This window comes from Meriones unguiculatus, chromosome 1, assembly GCF_030254825.1.
Source record: "Meriones unguiculatus strain TT.TT164.6M chromosome 1, Bangor_MerUng_6.1, whole genome shotgun sequence".
Lineage (NCBI taxonomy): Eukaryota > Metazoa > Chordata > Mammalia > Rodentia > Muridae > Meriones > Meriones unguiculatus.
In genome coordinates this window covers 192985906-193004875 of record NC_083349.1, presented here as the reverse complement: position 1 = coordinate 193004875, position 18970 = coordinate 192985906, and the positions used below count along the sequence as shown (strand labels likewise).

The following is an 18970-nucleotide window of genomic DNA, read 5'->3' as shown; positions in this document are numbered from 1 at the left end:
GAAACAAAGCTGGATGTGGTGGCACACATCTGTAATTCCAGCACTTGGGGAGGCAGAGGCAGGCGGATCTCTGTGAGTATGAGGCCAGCCTGCTATACAAAGTGAATTCAGGACAGCCAAGGCTACACAGAGAAACCCTGTCTTAAAAAACAAACAAACAAAAAATGGGAAAAGGTCAGGCTCAGGTATATGGAGAAGATTCTAGGCTAGCTTGGTCTATAGAAAACCCTATCTCAAAAACAAATAAACCAGGCTGGCCAGATGGCTCATACACATACAAAATAAATAAATGTCCTCCAGCAGGGGAGGGGAGCAAATGTCAAGCAAACAAACCAATCCCAAGAGAAGAGAGGGAATTCCTAACTAGGTATACCTAGAGCCAGCTTTTCCCTAAGTCAATGAAGCTCATGCACAGAACATCCCTATTTCTTCTGGGGATTTTGTTTTGCTTGTGTGTGTGTGTTTTCGTATGTGCACACGTGTTTGCCTGAGGAAGACACGGGCCGTCTTGCTCTATTACTTTCCATCTTACTCCCTTGACACAGGGTCCCCTCACTGAACCCAGAGCTAGACTGGTGACCAGAAGTTCAAGAGGCCCTCCGCTCCCTCTGTCCCTCCCCATTCCCTGCCAGCTCTGGGGTTAGAGGCACAGCATTATGTGGGTGCTGGGGATTTGAACTCAGTTCAACATGCTTGTACAGCAAGTGTTTTTACCACTGAGCCATCCTTCCAGCCCATGTTTTTGTTGCTTTGTGAGGGTTCTGTTGGTTTTTTTTTCAGTGCTAGGGTAAACTTCAGTGCCTTGGTAAACTAGGAGACCATGCCATCATTGAGCTATTTCCCCATCCTACATACTCATTATCTTAATTAAATCAGCACTACTGGGCCCTTTTCTACCACAATCCCCTTCTCCTCCTCCTCCTTCACTGCTGCCTGTCTCTCCTTCCCTCCGTCCTTTCTTCTTTTTCTCTCCATTTTATAGTATGAGCTGGGCTTTGAGAACTTGTGCAAAAATTATAACCCAAGCCTGCCAGCCAGGGAGCTGAACTCAGCAGCACTGCGTGTGTTAGGCAAACCTCCTGCAAGGCGTGCCTTTAATTCCAGCAGGTTGGTCTCTGTGAGGCCAGCAGAGCTACACAGCGAGACTCTGCCTCAACTGATCCCCTGACAAAACTCACATGCAGCGCACCTCAAAGAAGACCCACCAAGGGTGCACACTGCTCCCCCGTTGGCAGCCAGATTTCCAGAAGCCTGTGGTGCTGTTGGGTTGTCCTCTGGGGAGTGCCTGTGAGGGGCGCCTGCTCACAGCAGAACTGACCTGCAGTCTGCCCAAGGCTTGCTGTGTGGAAGTCAGCACCATGATAACTGGGTGGTCATAATGCTGAGCTTAGGAAGCTTCCTCTAGGCAAGCTCCTGCTGCTTCGTTTGTTCTTTGCCTCTCTTGGCCTCAACCTTTCAATTCCTGACTGCAGGTCTTCCCAGGACGGACAAAACTCCAGAACTCAGACACCCAGAAGAGAGCAGCCTGTAGATAACTTTACGAAAGGAGTCTAAGGGAAGAAAAACTCCAGCTTCGTTCTCCTCCTTTCTTCCCATCTCATGCCGGAGCCTTCTAAGGGTTGAACAGATAACGAAGGCAGAGTGGGAGGCACTGGCAGTCTGTAGAGTCAGGTCATAGTGCACAGAGCAGGGACAAACCATGGTCAACAGCCTGGGCCTGTTGAGCTATTTGCTTGCTCACTTGTTTTTTAAATTTTCTTTCCTTTTTTAAAAGTTTATTTATTTGTTTATTATTTACACAGTATTCTGTCTGCATGTGTGCTTAAGAACCAGAAGAGAGCACCAGCTCTCACTGTAGATGGTTATGAGCCACCATGTGGTTGCTGGAATTGAACTCAGAACCTTTGGAAGAACAGCCAGTGCTCTTAAGCTCTGAGCTATCTCTCCAGCCACCCCTCCCCCATTCTTTCCTTTTTTATTTGTTTTCTTTGAACAGTATTTTGTTATACAGCCCCTACTAGCCTTGAACTTGATATATAGCCTAGGCCGTCCTGGAACTCCAAATCTTCCTGAGTCTTCCAAGTGCTGGGATTATAGGCATACACACCACCACTCCTAACTTCTCTGTTTGATTTTTATTATTTCATTTACTTATTTTTGAGACAGGCTCTTACTACGTTGCCCAGGCTAGACCTGAACTCCTAGGCTCAAGAAATTCTTCCATTTCAGACTCTTGAGTAACTACAGGCTGTACAATGGCTTAAGGGTTTTGTTTTTGTTTTAATCAACTTATTGTCAGACTCCTCCATGAAGGCAAGGCTTGCCTGTGTTGTTCATAAATGGAACTGTTCTTCTAGAACAGTAAACAGTGCAGTGTGTGTGTGTGTGTGTGTGTGTGTGTGTGTGTGTGTGTGTTCAGAACTGAGGATGAACCAGGACCTCTTGCCTACTAGACAAGTGCTTTTCCACCATCCTGGCTAGCTTTATGTCAACTTGGTACAAGTTGGAATCATTGGAGAAGACTGAACCTCAATTGAGAAAATTTGTCTGCCAAATTGGGCTGTAGGCAAGCCTGTGCTGAGTTTTCTTGATTGGTTTTTGATGTGGAAAGGGCCCAGCCCATTGTAGGCGATTCCACCCCTGAGCAGGTGGTCCTGGGGTACATAGGAAAGCAAGCCTTAAGAGAATGCCAGTAAACAGCATTCCCTCCTGGTCTCTGTATCAGCTCCTGCCCTGACTTCCCAGGACGATGGACTACAAATTGTAAGATTAAATAAACCCTTTCCTCCCTAAGCCGCTTTTGGTCATGGTGTTTTAGCACAGCTATAGAAAAGTAACTAAGACGTCTTAGTTGTCTCCCGACTGGAGGACTGTTTATGCTCATAGAGTCCCACTGCACCCACTATGTGACAGGAAAGAGTAGAGGGTGCCACCCTCGGAGTGAGAGTGCACACCTGTAATCTCACGACTCATAGGCTGAGGCAGGAGGATTGCCATGACACTGGGCTATAGAGCGAGCTCTCATCATAGTCTAGAGAGGGAGAATGAAACCAAATCACTATGACACCATGATTTTGGTAGCATGAAAGAACCATGTCCAAAGAAGGATTACGGAGGGCATGGGTTTGGAGTCCCATGTTGGAGGACTTGGTTTATGGGAGAAATGGAGACGTCTTGTCACCAGTGCTTAAATATGTTGAGCATCTTGAACAGAAAAACAATGCATTTTCTTGAGGGCGTCCTTTGAATGTGAAGGAGTGGTTGGGAGGAGGGTCGGGCATTCTGGGTAGTGGGAACGACGCTTACGAAGGCAGAGACAGAGGCTGCAGGAATCATAGGGTGGCTCCTCCATCTGGTGGGAAAGTTACACTGAGGGGAAGACAGTGCAGGGGGCGGAGGGGGGGAGATGGGGGTCCCATGCTCGGCAGAGGAAACTTGTTTTCAAGGCTTTGCGAAGTCGAGAGGCGGCTTCGAGAGGACTCTGGCGTGCAGTTTCACAAAGTTCACTTAGGTGGCATCAGGGAGCGCTGACTGGAGAGCTGTGGGTGTCTAATTATGCTCACAATTCAAGAGTATAAAATGCTTGACATGTCAGTTCTGCTAGCACATTTTACAGCCGTACCAAACAGAGCAAAAAGAGAAGACCTTTTTTTTTTTTCCCCCAAGCAGGCAAGACAGCCTGATGATCTGAGTTTAATCCCCAAGACCGTCTCATGTCGCTCAGGCTAGCCTGAGACTCCCTATGTAACCAGAGATGACCTTGAACTTTTGGTCCTCCTGACCTTGAACTTTTGGTCCTCCTGCCTCCAGCTCCCGATTGTTGGTGTAACAGGCATTTGCCACCAGGCCAGGTTGTCCGCAGTGCTGGAGCCTGGACCTAGCGCTTCTTGCATGCCAGGCAAGCTCTCTACCAAGTGAGCTATGTCCACAGCCCTCAATAAATTTTTTTGAGTGACCACCCAGAACTATCTTTCCACTTACCATAGCCTCAGCCCCACTCTGTCCGTCCTCTTTGGAGGCTGAATTCCCCCAGTTCTTCACTCACAGTAACTTTCTGATTCTGTACTCTACTCTGCCCATGTCCACTGCTGTCCTTCCCTGCATCTGGTCCAGGGTCAGTCACTTACCACCTCCAGGACTGCACTGAGTCTAGTGAGAAATGAGGCTACAATGTATCTACTTGCCAGCAATAGCATCTGAAACAGATGGCCTGTGTTAGCCGTGTCAGAACCCGGCTTAGCAGATGCTCAGGGAACACTAAGTATTCTTACTCATCTACAGGACCAAGGTGGGAAATTCCCCATGAAGACGGCTCACAAAGCTCTCATTCAGCTTCATATGCCTCCTGTGAATACTAATTAATTTATCAAACCTTTTCCTGAGTATAGCACTTGTTTTTAATATTCTACTTTATTTGGGGGTATTTGGGCCTTCACCTCCCATCCAACCTCCCAACCCTATGTAGGAGAGGGCTTAGTGGGCAGAGAGGGCCCCTTTACTTCTCCTGGCTGTTTAGGGCCAAGGGGTTCCTTTAGGGCTCTATACCAATCTCCGTCTACAGCAGATGCAGACAGCAGTCTCCTTCAATCTGCTACACCCGGAAGTAGGTACACTCCATCGGTCTGCTCCAAACTGCCACAACGTCAGTCTCTTTGATCTCTCCAAACTGCTACTCACCACACACCAACACCGAATGCCACAACTCTCTTTCTCAGATCTCAAATTTATATTCTGAGTCCTAGACCACCCTCTCTATGCCACACAGGGAAGGCTGTTACCAGCTAGCAAAAGCCACATCCCACAGGAGACAATTCATAGCTGTCGACAAACTATAGCCCAACTAAAATCCCACACTTGGGATTAAAACAAAAACATATTTACATAACATAACTGAGTTTACAAAGAAAGCAAAACTTCCATTACCCCTGAGTGTGTGCTGTGTGCTGGTCCCAACACTAGAGACCAGAGGTCTGTAGAAAAGTTAAGGCTTGGTCAACCTCTGTGTTAGCCAACTTTCCATTCCTACAACAAATACTTGAGTTTATCATCTTGGAAAGGGAAATAACTTAACAGATCACAGTTTTGGAAGTTTAAGTCCACAATTAAAAGACCCTGTTTCAGAGCTGTGGAGGGGAGTGTATGGTAGAGCAAAATTGTTCCCCCTAAAGCTAAAAGGTGAAAAGAAAGGAAAAAAAAAAACAAGAGGAAATCTAGGGCCTCACAACCCCTTCAAAGGTAGCCCTTTGGTGACTCAAGCCTGCAACAAGGCCATACTTCAACGTTTTCACCCTTTCCTAATAGCATTGATCTAGGAACCAAACCTCAAACATATGGACCTTTAGAGAACACTAGATCACAGCAAACTGCAAGTTCTTCATGGTCCTGGAGGAAGACAGGTGATAATGGAACTGTAAGAATTCAGAGGTTCCTGGCTAGTTTGGTGATAGCTGAGCAGGGTATAAAATAATGAGTCAGAAAGGCAAGACAGAGTTCAACATACAGAGAAAGACTGTGGAAGTGGTTTCCCTGTCTCTTGCCATGTGGCTCATCATTGTCTTGGATGCAGCCACTTAACTTTGAATCAGTCCCTTGAACCCATGCAAGGAGCCAGGTGTGGACTGGGGATATGGCTCAGTGGGTAAAGTGCTTGCCACACAAGCATGAAGGCCTAAGTTCAGACCCCAGAAACACACATAAAACTAGATTCTGCAGCAAGTGTCTAATTCCTTTGCTCCTTCTGCAAGATGGGAGTTGAAGTCAGAAAAGTCCCTGAAAGCTCAGAAGTCCTGTTGTGAGCAGTGGTGACTAACAATAGAGTCTATCTCATAAAAGGAGGAGGTTGAGAATGAAACCTGAGGCTGGACTCTGACCTATGGCAAGTGCACGCCCACACTCATACACACGGATACTCACATAACGTACATACACAAACACTCCTAGTAAAATTTAAAAACAAAATTTAAAAGCTGGGAATAGTAGCATACACCTGTAACACAAGCACTGAGGGTGAGGAGACAGATGAACCCTTGGCACTCACTGGCCATCAAGTCCAGCCAAACCACTGAGCCTCAGGTTCACTGAGAGACTCCCTCAGTGAGCTCCTTTGGTCCCAGCACTCAGAGGGCAGAGGCAGCCAGATCGCTATGACTTTGACGACAGCCAGGACTGTATAGTGAGACCCTTTCTCAGAAAACAACAACAACAAAAAAAAAACAAGAAACAGCTGTTCCTTGGCTGGAAGATTTAGGTTTGACTCCCAGCACCCACAAGGCAGCTCACAACCATCTGTAGCTCCAGTTCCAGGGGATTTGATGGCCTTTGATGGCCTCCATGGGCACTAGGCACATATGTAGTGCAAAACACGCAGGCAAAACATCCATACACATAAAATAAAATCTAAAGGTCTGAGGGATGGGTCAATGATTAAAAGCACTGGTTATTCTTCCAGAGGACCCAAGTTCAATTCTCAGCACCTACATGAAGGCTCTAAATTGGCAGTAATTCCATCCCAGGGGATCTGACACCTTTTCTGGTCTCCAGACATATATGCAAGCAAAACACTCATACACATAAAATAAAATGTTTAAGTATTTGAAATTAGATTTTAAAAAAAATGATAAAGGTAACTGGGCATGATAGCTCACACCTTTAATCTCAGCACTTGAGAGATATGGGCAGTTGTATCTTTGTGAGTTCAGACTGGCCTGGTCTACATAGTGAGTTCCAGGACAGCCAGGACTATGTAGAGAGACCCTGTCTCAACAAAACAAAGCAAAACAAAACTAAAACTAAAATAAATAAATATGCAGCCAGGCATCACGGCATAAACCATAAATGCCAGTACTTGGGAGAAAGAGGCAGACAGATCTGTTCATTCAGGCCAGCCTAAACTACTTTGAGGGGTAGAGGCTTTTGAAGTCTGGTGACATTCTACCTTCTGACCTGGGAGTCAGTGACACTGCTCTCTCAGATTTGTGAAGATGCTCTTAAGCCACGCATTCAAGCTACATGCCTATGATTCCAGCATTCATGGACCCCAGGCAGCAGGGTCTTGAACTGTAGGCCAGCCTGGACGAGAGCGTCGAGAAGGAGTAAGGTTCTGAGTGAATGCTATTAACATGGCACAGCCACGCCAAGGGCCGCAGAGCCTCAGACCCATGGAGAAAACCGCAAAGCCTTCTCTCCTGAGGTGAGGCTCAGAGGCAAAGCCTTTCTTCCGATCTGTGTATAGATGATGATGGTGTGTGCAGAAAATGTCCATGACAGATTTCTCCCTCTGGATATTCACAGTACGAAGACTCCTCCCCTGATCTCTGTGAATTCAAGGCCAGCCTGTTCTACACAGTAAGTTCCAAGAGAGCCAGGGCTGCCCAGAGAAACCCTGTCTCAAAAAACAAAAACGAAAACTCCTCCTCTGCAGAGATTGCTCCTACTCTTACTGAGATTAGTTAAACCCATCTCCTTGATCCAGCTGTATATCATAAACCCCGCCTCCTTGTCTATCTGTAAATGATAACCCCACCTCCTCGTTAAACTATATGCACTAACCCCACCCACCTCTTCTTTCAACTCTATATAATAAACACACTGAACTTCTAGGATACTCCAGTTGCTTCATTTGAGAGCCCAGAACCTGATTCCAGTTTTCCTGCTCTCTCTCTCTCATTCTCCCTCCCTCCCTCTCTCTATCTCTCTCTCATTTGTGTGTATGTGTTTGTCTGTCTGTCTTTATTTTCTTCATTCCCTTGCTGCCCCAGTCATGTTTAAGTTCCTGGAGTTGTGTATGGACACTGCAAACTCCCTAAGTATCCAGGGATGACCTGGAACTTCTGACCTTCCTACCTGCACCTCCCCAGTGCTGAACTTACAAGCATTCGTTACCAGCTCCATTGACAAAATGCCAGGGATCAAACCAGGCCCTGATGCATGATGGGCAAGTTTATCAACTGAGCCATGTCCCCGGCCTTCTTCCTTAGTTTAATTTCTGAAAACAAAAGCGATCTCTCATAGCCAAATGTCCAAATATTTGTATAGCTGCTCCCCACTTCTTGGGTGTAGGCTGTGCACAGTGCCTTCTTTCAAAGGGCGCAGCATGGAAAGTGAGGAAAAAGTGACTTAAAATGGATGAAGTCGCTTGCTTCCCTGCCTAACACTGTTTACGTTGGAGAAACTTGACAGTCACTATTCAGCCGACTGATCAAAGTCACAGAGACAACGGTTGGAATTGTTAGTGTCATTTTACCTCCGAGACCCTTCTACCAACTACCCCCAACCTCAGGCTTGCTAGGAAAAAAAACTCCAGGCCAATCTAATAGAGAGATGTACTACAAACATTTGACCCAGACTCCTGAGAATTATCAAAGTCATCCAAACCAGATAGCTTGAGAACCCTGAGAGTTTCAGCATCTAAATGTCACCTGGCATGCCAAAGAAGATCCTGAAACAGATAAAGAACATTGAATAAAAATTACTGACATCTGGGAGCTGGGGAGACTCTCAGGGGTTAAGAGCACTGTCTGCTCACAGCTCTGCTCCCAGGGGAACTTAACGCTCTCTTCCAGCCCCCATGGGCACTGGACCCATCTGAGTCATAAACATACATGAAGGCAAAACACACGTCTACAATAACATAAAAATATTTGTGTTTGCTTTTTTATGTTTACAATAACATAAAAATATTTGTGTTTAGCTTTTTGCTAAACTCCTGTTTAACACAACAGGAGTTGGGCATAGTGACACACACTTTTAACCCCAGCATTCAAGACATAGCAGATCGTTGTGAGTTGGAGACCAGCCTGGTCTACACAGTGAGTTCAGAGCAGCCAAGGGGACATAAACAGACCCTGTCTCATAAAAAAAGGGGGGATGGAGACATCTAAACAAAATAAGCTGTGGGCTTTAGTCAATGAGAAGACAAATTTGTATAAAACTTGGCCTCCTTCCCATGTTGGCCTTTTTAATTGAGTGAGCTGAACCCAGTGAAGACTCAGGAACTAGTGTTGCTTGGTTCCCAGCTGACTTCAAACCAGCTTTGTCACTCTGTGTCCCCATCCTTGACCCTTGTACAGGTTGACCCTGAAGCTTTGTGTGTGTGTGTGTGTGTGAGAGAGAGAGAGAGAGAGAGACAGACCACTGTGCTCACATGGAGGTCAGAGGGCAACCTGAAGGATCTAGTTTCTTCTACCATGTGAGTCCTGGGGATCCAAGTCCTGGCTGTCCTGGAACTCAGTCTGTAAACCAGGCTGGCCTTGAACTCTCAGAGATCCGCCTCTGCCTCGTGAGTGCTGGGATTAAAGGCATGTGCCGCTGCCACCGCGGCCACCACCCAGCTTATATATTTTTAAGGTTTAAAAATGTATTTTTCTAGTGTGTGTGTGCATGTGAGAGAGAGAGAGAGAGAATGAGAGAGAGGGAGAGGGAGAGAGAACACATTTGCCAAGATGTGAATGTGCCAAAGCACACATGTGGAGATCAAAAGACACCGTTCCTACCATGTGGGTCCTGGGGTCAAGTGCAGGTCATCAGGCACCTTTACCCCCTGAGCCATCTCAGCAGTCACAGAGTGTAGGTTCTGGGTTTTTTGTTTTTAACAGAACCATTTGAAAGAATGTCGCAGACGTCATGACACTTCATCCCTAAAGCACACAGCATTAATCTCCAAAGAACAAGAATACCTTACCACATGTGGTTTGAATGAGAATGGCCCCCATGGCTTGAAAATTTGGTCCCTGGTTAGTGGAACTGCTTGGGAAGAACTGTTGGGTGTGGCCTTGTTGGAGGAGGTGTGGTGTCACTGGCGGTGGGCCCCACACCGGGCCCAATCTTGATCTCTCTCTCCCTGCTACCTGCAGGGCAGGATGTAAAGCTCTCAGCTACCGCTCCAGGGCCATGCCTGCTTCCTGCTATGGTGATCATGGACTAACCCTCTAAAACTGTAAGCAAGCTCTTAATTAGATATTTTATTTTATAATAATTGCCTTGGTCATGGTGTCTTTTCACAGGATTAGAACAGTAACTCAGATGTCATGTTAGCGTGACATATGTCACATCTGAGCAAATTAGTATTCATTTGAGAATGTCATTTAATCTGCAGGCCATGGTTATGAGTCCTCAATTATCTCTCTAAAAAGTCTTCTATAGCTTTAAAATTTGCTTTTTGTTAAATTTAGGATCCAATCAAGTCCACATATTGCATTTTATATATTTTAGGGTCTCACTGTGTAACCCTGGCTGACCTGGAACTTACTATGTAGACCAGACTGGCTTTGAACTTATAGAAATCCATCTACCTTTGCCTCCAAAGTGCTGGGATCAGAGTGCATGCCACCATACCCAGCCCTGTATTTGCTTTCAGTTTTTTTGTTTCTTGGTTCTGGAACTTATCTGGTTGATTGTTTTTTTCCTCTACTAATATTGACTCAGAAGAGTCCAGGCAGGTTACCGTAAAGAGCAAGTCCTGCTATAAATTCTCCTTATTGTTTTTAATTCCTACCACCTTCCACAGCAAGGAGGGTGTCAAGAGAGCCTCCCTTTAGAGGACAAAATTCTAAAGGAAATAAAGGTTGGGAGAGGAGTGGAGACAAAGGTCAGTGGCAGAGGACTCATCACGTATGTTTATGGATGTAGGTTCAATCACACACACACACACACACACACACACACACACACTGTTGGGGTACATATCTGTGATGTTTAAATCTCCAATGCCATCCTGATGGGATTTAGAGTCACCTAGAAGATGCCCCTCAGAGCATACCTTTCCTGAAAGGTTAACTGAGGACGGAAAGCCCAGCCTGAATGTGGGCCACACCATCCCTGGGCTGCAGCCCCTGGTTAAATAACAACCAGGAGCCCAGCTCCAGCATTCATCTCTCTCTGCTTCCTAACCGCAGCTACAGTATGACCTCACGTTCCTGCTGTTGCAACTCCCCTGCCGTGATGGACTCTAAAACTCTGAACCAAAATAAGCCTGCCTTCCTTCATTAACTTAATGTTTTCAGGTAGCTCGTTACATCAAGAAAAAGTCGCTAGTACAATGCACCTCCCTATCTGCCCTGGCTGGCCCGGACTAGAGGCTAGGCGTGTCCCTTTCTGATGAGTGCTATACCTATCCACAGGCCTAGCTTTCACACCCCACACTCTGAAATATGCCCCAGCTCCTAAAATGTCATGGATATTTATCTCCAGGGACCCAGGGCCACTTCTGACCCAAAGATCTGTTCCTGAGCCCTGAGTAGAAGGTGGAGCTGAGGGATCAGGGCTTGAAGCCAAGAATTGATCCTTCCAACTTTGTGCAGTATCCAACTTGGGTATCAAGTGACCTGAATGGCTGGGCCAGTCCAGAGGGGGTGGTGTTATAAAAGGCCCATCATTGGAACCCCAAAGGCCCAGAGAGACTCCCACAACTCGGCCAGTCTCCAGCCTCTGCCCTTCAGGTATGTCTGTGTGTTTTTCCAGACCATGAGATCTGCTTATCTCCTAAATGCTCTTAAAGATGGATAAATGTGGACCCTGTGGGAACTGAAGGAGGGATGAAGTTTTAATTCTTGCTTGTCAGCCCTGAATCTCAGTTCCTCTTTTTAAACTTCACCTCCCCCACACCATGTAGATACGTGTCTGTCTGTCTGTCTGTCTGTCAGAATTCCACAGCTTGTGTATGGTCAGGGGACCATTTTCAGGAGTCAATTCTTTCCACTATGTAGATTCTGAGAATCCAACCAGGCTGTCATGCTTTCCAGAAAGTGCTTTTAACCACTGAGCCACCTCACTGGCCCTCTGTCTTTAATTGAGTAGCTTCAAGGACAGTTGAAGCTTTCTAAGGACAGATGCCTAGAGTGAAGAATTAGGGAGAGAATACCCACCTGGCATTGGGTAGCCCTGGACCAGGCTCTAGCTTACTTCTATTCTGGGAAGCTCCCAGTTGTCAAAGAAACCAGACAGATCCTGGCATGACCTGCTTTAAGTTTTTCTCAAACCAGCCAGTCCTTGGAGCATCCAGAGATCTCTTCAGGGGTTTTCTGATGTGTAGCTTAAAACCAAGCATGTGTGTCAGTGCTTACTGAATGAGTGAGTGAAAGGATAAATGGAAGGCTCAGATTCCATCATCAACCACCCCATCTTTCCATTTCCCCCGCAGCTGGTACAGATGGCATTGTCCTCACCCACAGAGCTGCTCCTGACCGCTGTCATCTTCTGCATAGTATTCTGGGTGGTCAGAGTGTCAAGAACCCGGGTCCCCAAAGGTCTGAAGAGCCCACCCGGACCCTGGGGCTGGCCCTTCATTGGGAACATATTGACCCTGGGGAAGAACCCACACCTGTCACTGACAAAACTGAGCAAACAGTATGGGGATGTACTGCAGATCCACATTGGCTCCACACCTGTGGTGGTGCTGAGCGGCCTCCACACCATCCGGCAGGCCCTGGTGCGGCAGGGGGATGACTTCAAGGGCCGGCCAGACCTCTACAGCTTCACACTCATCACTAACGGCCAGAGCCTGACCTTCAATCCAGACTCTGGACCAGTGTGGGCTGCCCGTCGGCGCCTGGCCCAGAACGCCCTGAAGAGTTTCTCCATAGCCTCAGACCCGACATCAGCATCCTCTTGTTACTTGGAGGAGCACGTGAGCAAGGAGGCTGAGTATCTAATCAGCAAGTTGCAGAAGCTGATGGCCGAGGTTGGCCACTTCGAGCCTGTCAGCCAGGTGGTGGAGTCGGTGGCTAACGTCATTGGAGCAATGTGCTTTGGGAAGAACTTCCCCCAGAGTGAGGAGATGCTGAGCATTGTGAAGAGCAGCAATGACTTTGTGGAGAATGTCACCTCAGGGAATGCTGTGGATTTCTTCCCCATCCTGCGCTACCTGCCCAACCCAGCCCTCAAGAGGTTTAAGACCTTCAATGATAACTTTGTGCTGTTTCTGCAGAAAACAGTCCAGGAGCACTATCAAGACTTCAATAAGGTGAGACTGGGAGGCGTGGTTGCAGACTCTCCACCCTCACAGGGGCAGAGAATGCCCCTCCGATCCTAAGGCACGGTACTCATGCTGCCAGGCCTAGAAAAGGTCCGGGCCACTCAGCGGCTGTGTGGCCTGAAGCCATCCCTTCCTCCTTATAGCCCCCTCCGGGCCTGTTCCAAGTCCCAGAAAGATCAAGTGTGTGAATGGAGCCTTGGCACAGCAATATGGGGTGTCACAGTGCAAAGGCTATTTGTTGTTCTGCAGGAAAATGAACCTCAGCAAAGCCTAAGCCGGCTTCATGTCACAGTTCTTCCCTTGAGTTCACGCCTACCTCTTCCTCCTGGGAAATCTGACCCCTGGGGGTTATGAGCAAGAATGGTCAGGGGCACATGCTCTATTTAGGGCTGATGCCAATTCAAAAATCTGAGCCCCAGCCCAGAGCCTGGAGGCCAAGGCAGCTCCCAGGCCCTGGGGACGAATCAAACGGCATGGGCAACGTCTGGCATTTGTCCCTCGAAGTGCCCGTAAACTCATTCCCTGTAAACTCGTTCCCCATAAACTCGTTCCTCTTAGGACTGTATCCAGGACATCACAAGTGCCCTGTTCAAGCACAGTGAGAACTCCAAGGACAGTGGTGGCCTCATCCCTCAGGAGAAGATTGTCAACATTGTCAATGACCTCTTCGGAGCTGGTAGGAACCCGCACACGTATCCCACCCCCGTCCACCAGCTGCTATGTATCCGTGCCCATCCTATCAGCTAACTCATCTACCGCACAAACACAGGACAGACACCTAGGATCAAGGTGTCACCTCACACTTTGCCACCAACTCCTAGAAGAAACTCAGCCAGATCCCTCTCTTTTTTAAAGCCTGGGTTTCTCCACCTGGAAAGCAAGAGAGTTCTACAACCTGCAAGTTCAGTCTTAAAATTCCAGCTGCTCATTATGAAACCAGTATCTATCAGGTTTTTTTTTTTTTTTTTTTGCTTGATTGGGTTTGGTTTTGGATTTGGTTGGTTTTGACTTGTTCTGTTTGAGACAAGGCCTCACCTCTGTGTCCTAAGCTGGCCTCAAACCTATGGCAATTCTCCTGCCACAGATTCTCTGGTGGTGTTGGGATTCTAGGTATAAACCACCAAGTTTGGCTTCCAAGATTCTGTAGAGGACTCAGCCCTTCCCTCAGGATACACAGAGATGGGAGCCAGAGAGGGATAACACTTGCTCTATTTATGCCAGTGCTTGGTAAAACAAAAACAAAAACCCTTTTCCTTCCCCCATCTTCTTTTCTCCCTCACCCTACTCCCTGCTGCCCAGGATTTGACACTATCACCACAGCTATCATCTGGAGCCTTTTGCTACTTGTGACACATCCCAAGATACAGAGGAATATCCATAAGGAACTGGGTATGTGCTGCTCCAAACCCTGAAGTCAGAGAAGCCTTGAGGCTCGGGGTCACTTGATCTACAAACTCGTGTTTATGTGTCTACTCTGTAGAAGTCCTAGGCATATGGCCCCATGTGTCCAGATAAGGTACTGGGGGCGTATTGTGGGGTCTCAGAAACGTGAGTAAACACAGTCCAACATAGACAGAGTCACTCTAGTACAATGGGGACACACATGCATGGAACAGACAGAACATCCCATGAGCTCTGCCTGTGCTTTGCAGACACGGTGATTGGCAGGGATCGGCAACCACGGCTTTCTGACAGGCCCCAGCTGCCCTACATAGAGGCCTTCATCCTGGAGATGTACAGATACACATCCTTCGTCCCCTTCACCATCCCCCACAGGTAATGCCCCTGTTCCGTAGCCACCCCCGTTTTCATACTGTTCCTCCACCAGGTCCATTCCCCTGTGGCCTCAGCAGTTACTCACCTCCACTTGACATCTTCTTCAGCCACACCCTCCTCACAAGCGTAATCTAGCCACCTGCCAACTTTGCCTAAACTGGACCTTCTGCCTGGAAAGGCTTCTATCCATTATGTGGATCCCAAATTCTACTCTTGCCCAAAATCAGTCCCAGCACATGTATGCCCTCCCATCTAGAAGCTCCTTTTGGCTCAGCCAGCAAGTAGAGCTTCCTCCTCCGATGACTTGTAGAACGCTCAGCCCGTGCTCCTTGACTGTAAGAGCGAACATTTACCTCTGCTCACACCTTAGCCTAGTTGCTCCTGGTACAAAAGGCTGCAGATTCCCAGGGCAAGCCCCAACCACTGATTTCTTGCCTCAGAGACTGCCCCCTGTACACCTGAACAAAAAGACGTTCTAGTAAACAAGTGTTGAAATTGAAGAGTATGATCCCAGAAAAGGGAAGCATAATCGCCCCATGTTGCCTACCCCTCACATGACCTCCCAGTACCAGATTTGGAGACTGTGGAAGTCAGACACTGGGATGGATTAGAGGGAGGAACAAGTCACAGCTCAGCTTTTCCAAGCCCAGAGCTGGACAGAGCTCTCTTCTTTCCTTAGCACAACGAGGGACACCTCACTGAATGGCTTCCACATCCCCAAGGAGCGCTGTATCTTCATAAACCAGTGGCAGGTCAACCATGATGAGTGAGTACATTGTCCTCATGGGGAAAGGTGCACACTCAACAATCAGGAAGGCCGTCTGTCTCTTCAGGAAGTCTTTACATAGGAACACCTCAGAGCTAGATACCCTATACTAAGTGACAAAACTTAGTTCCTGTTTCTCAGACTTCAGTGTACAAAGAATTTACTAGGTATCTGGTATAGGTGGCAAATGCCTGTAATTCAGCCTACTCAGGAGGCTGAGGCAGGAGGATTATAGTGAGTTCAAGGCCAGTCGGGGATTCTTGGCAAGTTTTAGGCTAACCTAGGCTCCATACCTGCTCAAGAGAGAGAAAGAAAGAAAGAAAGAAAGAAAGAAAGAAAGAAAGAAAGAAAGAAAGAAAGAAAGAAAGGAAGGAAGGAAGGAAGGAAGGAAGGAAGGAAGGAAGGAAGGAAGGAAGGGAAAGGAAGGAAGGAAAAGGAAGGAAGGAAGGAAGGAAGGAAGGAAGGAAGGAAGGAAGGAAGGAAGGAAGGAAGGGAGAGGAAATGAGGGAGGAAGGAAGGACGAGAAAGGAAGGAAGAGAAGAGCTATAGAGTGGGAAGTTTCTCTAATTCCTCAAGGTTCCAGTCTGATATGTAATGTGGATACCTCAAATGACTTCTGAGGACGGTCTAATGATTTCCTTGGAAAAGTCCACTCTAATTTGTAAGTGGGAGATCCATCCAAGTCAAAACATATCGAATATGAGAACACCATTCATGTTTGTATTATCAACTTTTAGCCCAGAATAATACACATAAGCTGAGCCAGCTGGCGATCTCCCTTGCTACTGGCCCATTGGGAACAGAAGGGAGAGAAACATGTTTTCCTTCTTTCTTTTCTATCCTTTCGATAAAGTGTTATTTCTTTGAAGTAACAGATTAGAACTGGAGCTGTAGCTTGCTGGTAGTATGTGTGATGTGGAAGGCCCTAGGTTCAGTCCCCAGAACCACGTCAAGGAACTAAGACAAATGAATATTAAAATGACTATCTTGGACCCTGGGAACGGTTCAGCAGGTAAAGGCATGAGCTGCCACACCTAATAACCCAAGCTCATCCCCAGCCCCACATGGTAGAAGGAGACTCCTAAAAGTCGTCCTCTGACCTCCACACACACACAAGTAAACACACAAAAATATAAATTAAAAAATGATCAAAATCCAGTATCTTTTCTGTTCTTCTCTCATATTATATCCCAACTACAGTTTCCCCTCCCTCCCTCTCCTCCTCTGCCCTCCTACTCCCCCTCTCCCTAAGATCCATCTCCCCCTCAAAATCCACTGTCTTTAAAGGTTGATCATTTTAGAGAGAATTTTTTTAAATCATTAATATGGCTGGAGGTATATCTCTGTTGGTCGAGGGCTTACATACTGTGCACAAGGCCCTGGGTTCAAGCCTAAGCGCCAGGTGTGAGAGCACAAGCTTGTAATCCCAGCACTTGGGAAGTAGCAGTAGAAGGGTCAGAAATTCAAACAAGGTGACCCTGGTGTTGGCGTTCAAGGCCAACTTTAGATGCATGAGACCCAGCCTCAAAACAAACACAAAAAGAACTGTAACAAAAGAAAATAAATACTAAGTTTGCTACCTTCCCCGAAAGGCTTTCCCACAAAGCTTCTCCCAGAAGCCGGGTGAACACAGCAACCCTTTCCTTTCAGAGCCTACACAGCTCAGGTCCCATATGTTCCTCTTGCAGGAAGCAGTGGGAAGACCCATTCGTTTTTCGCCCGGAGCGCTTTCTCACTGATAACAACACAGCTATCAACAAGACGCTGAGTGAGAAGGTGATGCTCTTTGGCTTGGGAAAGCGCCGGTGCATTGGGGAGACCCCAGCCAAGTGGGAAGTCTTCCTCTTCCTAGCCCTCCTGCTGCAGCAGCTGGAGTTCAGCGTGCCCCCAGGGGTGAAGGTGGACCTGACACCCTCCTATGGGCTGACCATGAAGCCTGCATCCTGCAAACATTTGCAGGCATGGCCACGTTTTTCCAAGTGAAGATGGCCGTGGCAGGGAAGGAGGCAGCTGTGGGGCCATCATCTTTGTTTCTTTTCCTTTCTTTTTAAATAACACCTATTTTAAAATCCAATTCTTTCACCACATAATTCATCTCCAAGCAATTTTAGGATATTGTCTATCATGCCCCCCTTTAACCCATACCCATTAAGACTTATGGCCATCCCTCCTAACTTGTCCCACCACATGCTAATCTAGTTTTTGGCTCAATAGATTTGCCTACTCTAGCCATTTCATAAAAATCCAATGATTATGGTCTGTGACTGGTTCTTTTCACTTAACACAGCTCTTTGCAAGTTCATCCATGTTGTCATGTAGGTTAATAGGCCTTGCTTTCTTGAATCCTGGGACTCATTCTGTTTCCTCAATCAATGGTGGATACCTTTTCTACTGCTGTCTCCTCATACTCTTCTTCTTGGGCTTGAGTCGTTGAACACTTGAAAGGGACAGAGAGGAAGGAGTCTGGCTGGTAGTGCATAGGGACCTCCTACATCCTATTCTCAAAAAGCAGAAGGCATGACTCCTCATGTTCAGGGGAGAATAACATCCCCAGATGCATTCAGGTGACTGGAGAGTGAAAACAGAGACTGGGAAGATGGTTCTGTGGATGACAGCGGTTATTGTGTAAGCATGAAGACATGAAGACCTAAGTCTGAATCCCAAGCACCCATATAAAACAGACACAGCCACACCCGCCTATAACCCCAAGCTGTGTGGCAGAGACAGGAAGATCCCTAAAGCTCACTGGCCAGCCTAGCCCAACCGCCAGCTCCAGGTTCAGAGAGAAACCCTGTCTCAGAGGAACAAGGCATAGAGTGATGGAGGAAGTGACTTCACACACTCCTCTGGCCTCTGAATTGGCGAGCATGGGTTGGGCATGCACACCCCATGCATACAACACACTGCATGTCCATGCATACAACACACCAAACATACATACAGCACACACACACAAAAGGGGGAAAATGGAAATGTAACCCATGAATGGAAGATACTTGTAAAACATAGTCTGATGAGAGGTTAGTGTTAAGGATATGTAATTCTCCTTCTATAATTCGATGTTAATGTTAAGGACATGGAATTCACCTTCTGTAATTCAAGACAACCCAATTCAATAGTGAACGAGGAACTTGAGTCAACACTTCTCTTAAAAAGGTATACAGTTGGGACTAGAGAGATGATTCAGCGGTTAACAGTACATACTGTTCAGTTCTCAGCAACCAAATGGTGATTCACAACTATCTATAACTGTAGGTCCAGAGGATCTGATGTCCTCTTCCGACCTCCACAGGCACCAGGCATGTATATGATACGTAGATATACATAGATATACACGCTGGCAAAGTACCCACACACATAAAACTAAGTAAATCTTTAAAAGATTTATACAATTAATTAGCCAATAAGCACAAGAAAAGGCTGTAAGTCACTAGCGAAAAGCACCATAAAGGGAGCGC

The 18970-nt window shown here is 47.0% G+C and overlaps 2 protein-coding genes across 2 annotated transcripts in view; one reads left to right on the top strand and one right to left on the bottom strand.

The window, feature by feature from the left end:
* LOC110558545 (cytochrome P450 1A1) overlaps positions 1 to 18970 on the bottom strand; it is a 40254-nt gene that overhangs the window by 10480 nt on the left and 10804 nt on the right. The window lies entirely within an intron of this gene.
* Positions 11287 to 17768, top strand: LOC110558530 (cytochrome P450 1A2). Its single transcript, XM_060374656.1, has 7 exons — positions 11287 to 11435; positions 12137 to 12958; positions 13529 to 13646; positions 14270 to 14359; positions 14623 to 14746; positions 15426 to 15512; positions 17201 to 17768. Exons 2-7 carry the CDS (start codon positions 12146 to 12148, stop codon positions 17493 to 17495), a joined length of 1527 nt encoding a protein of 508 aa, XP_060230639.1. The 5' UTR covers positions 11287 to 11435; positions 12137 to 12145; the 3' UTR covers positions 17496 to 17768.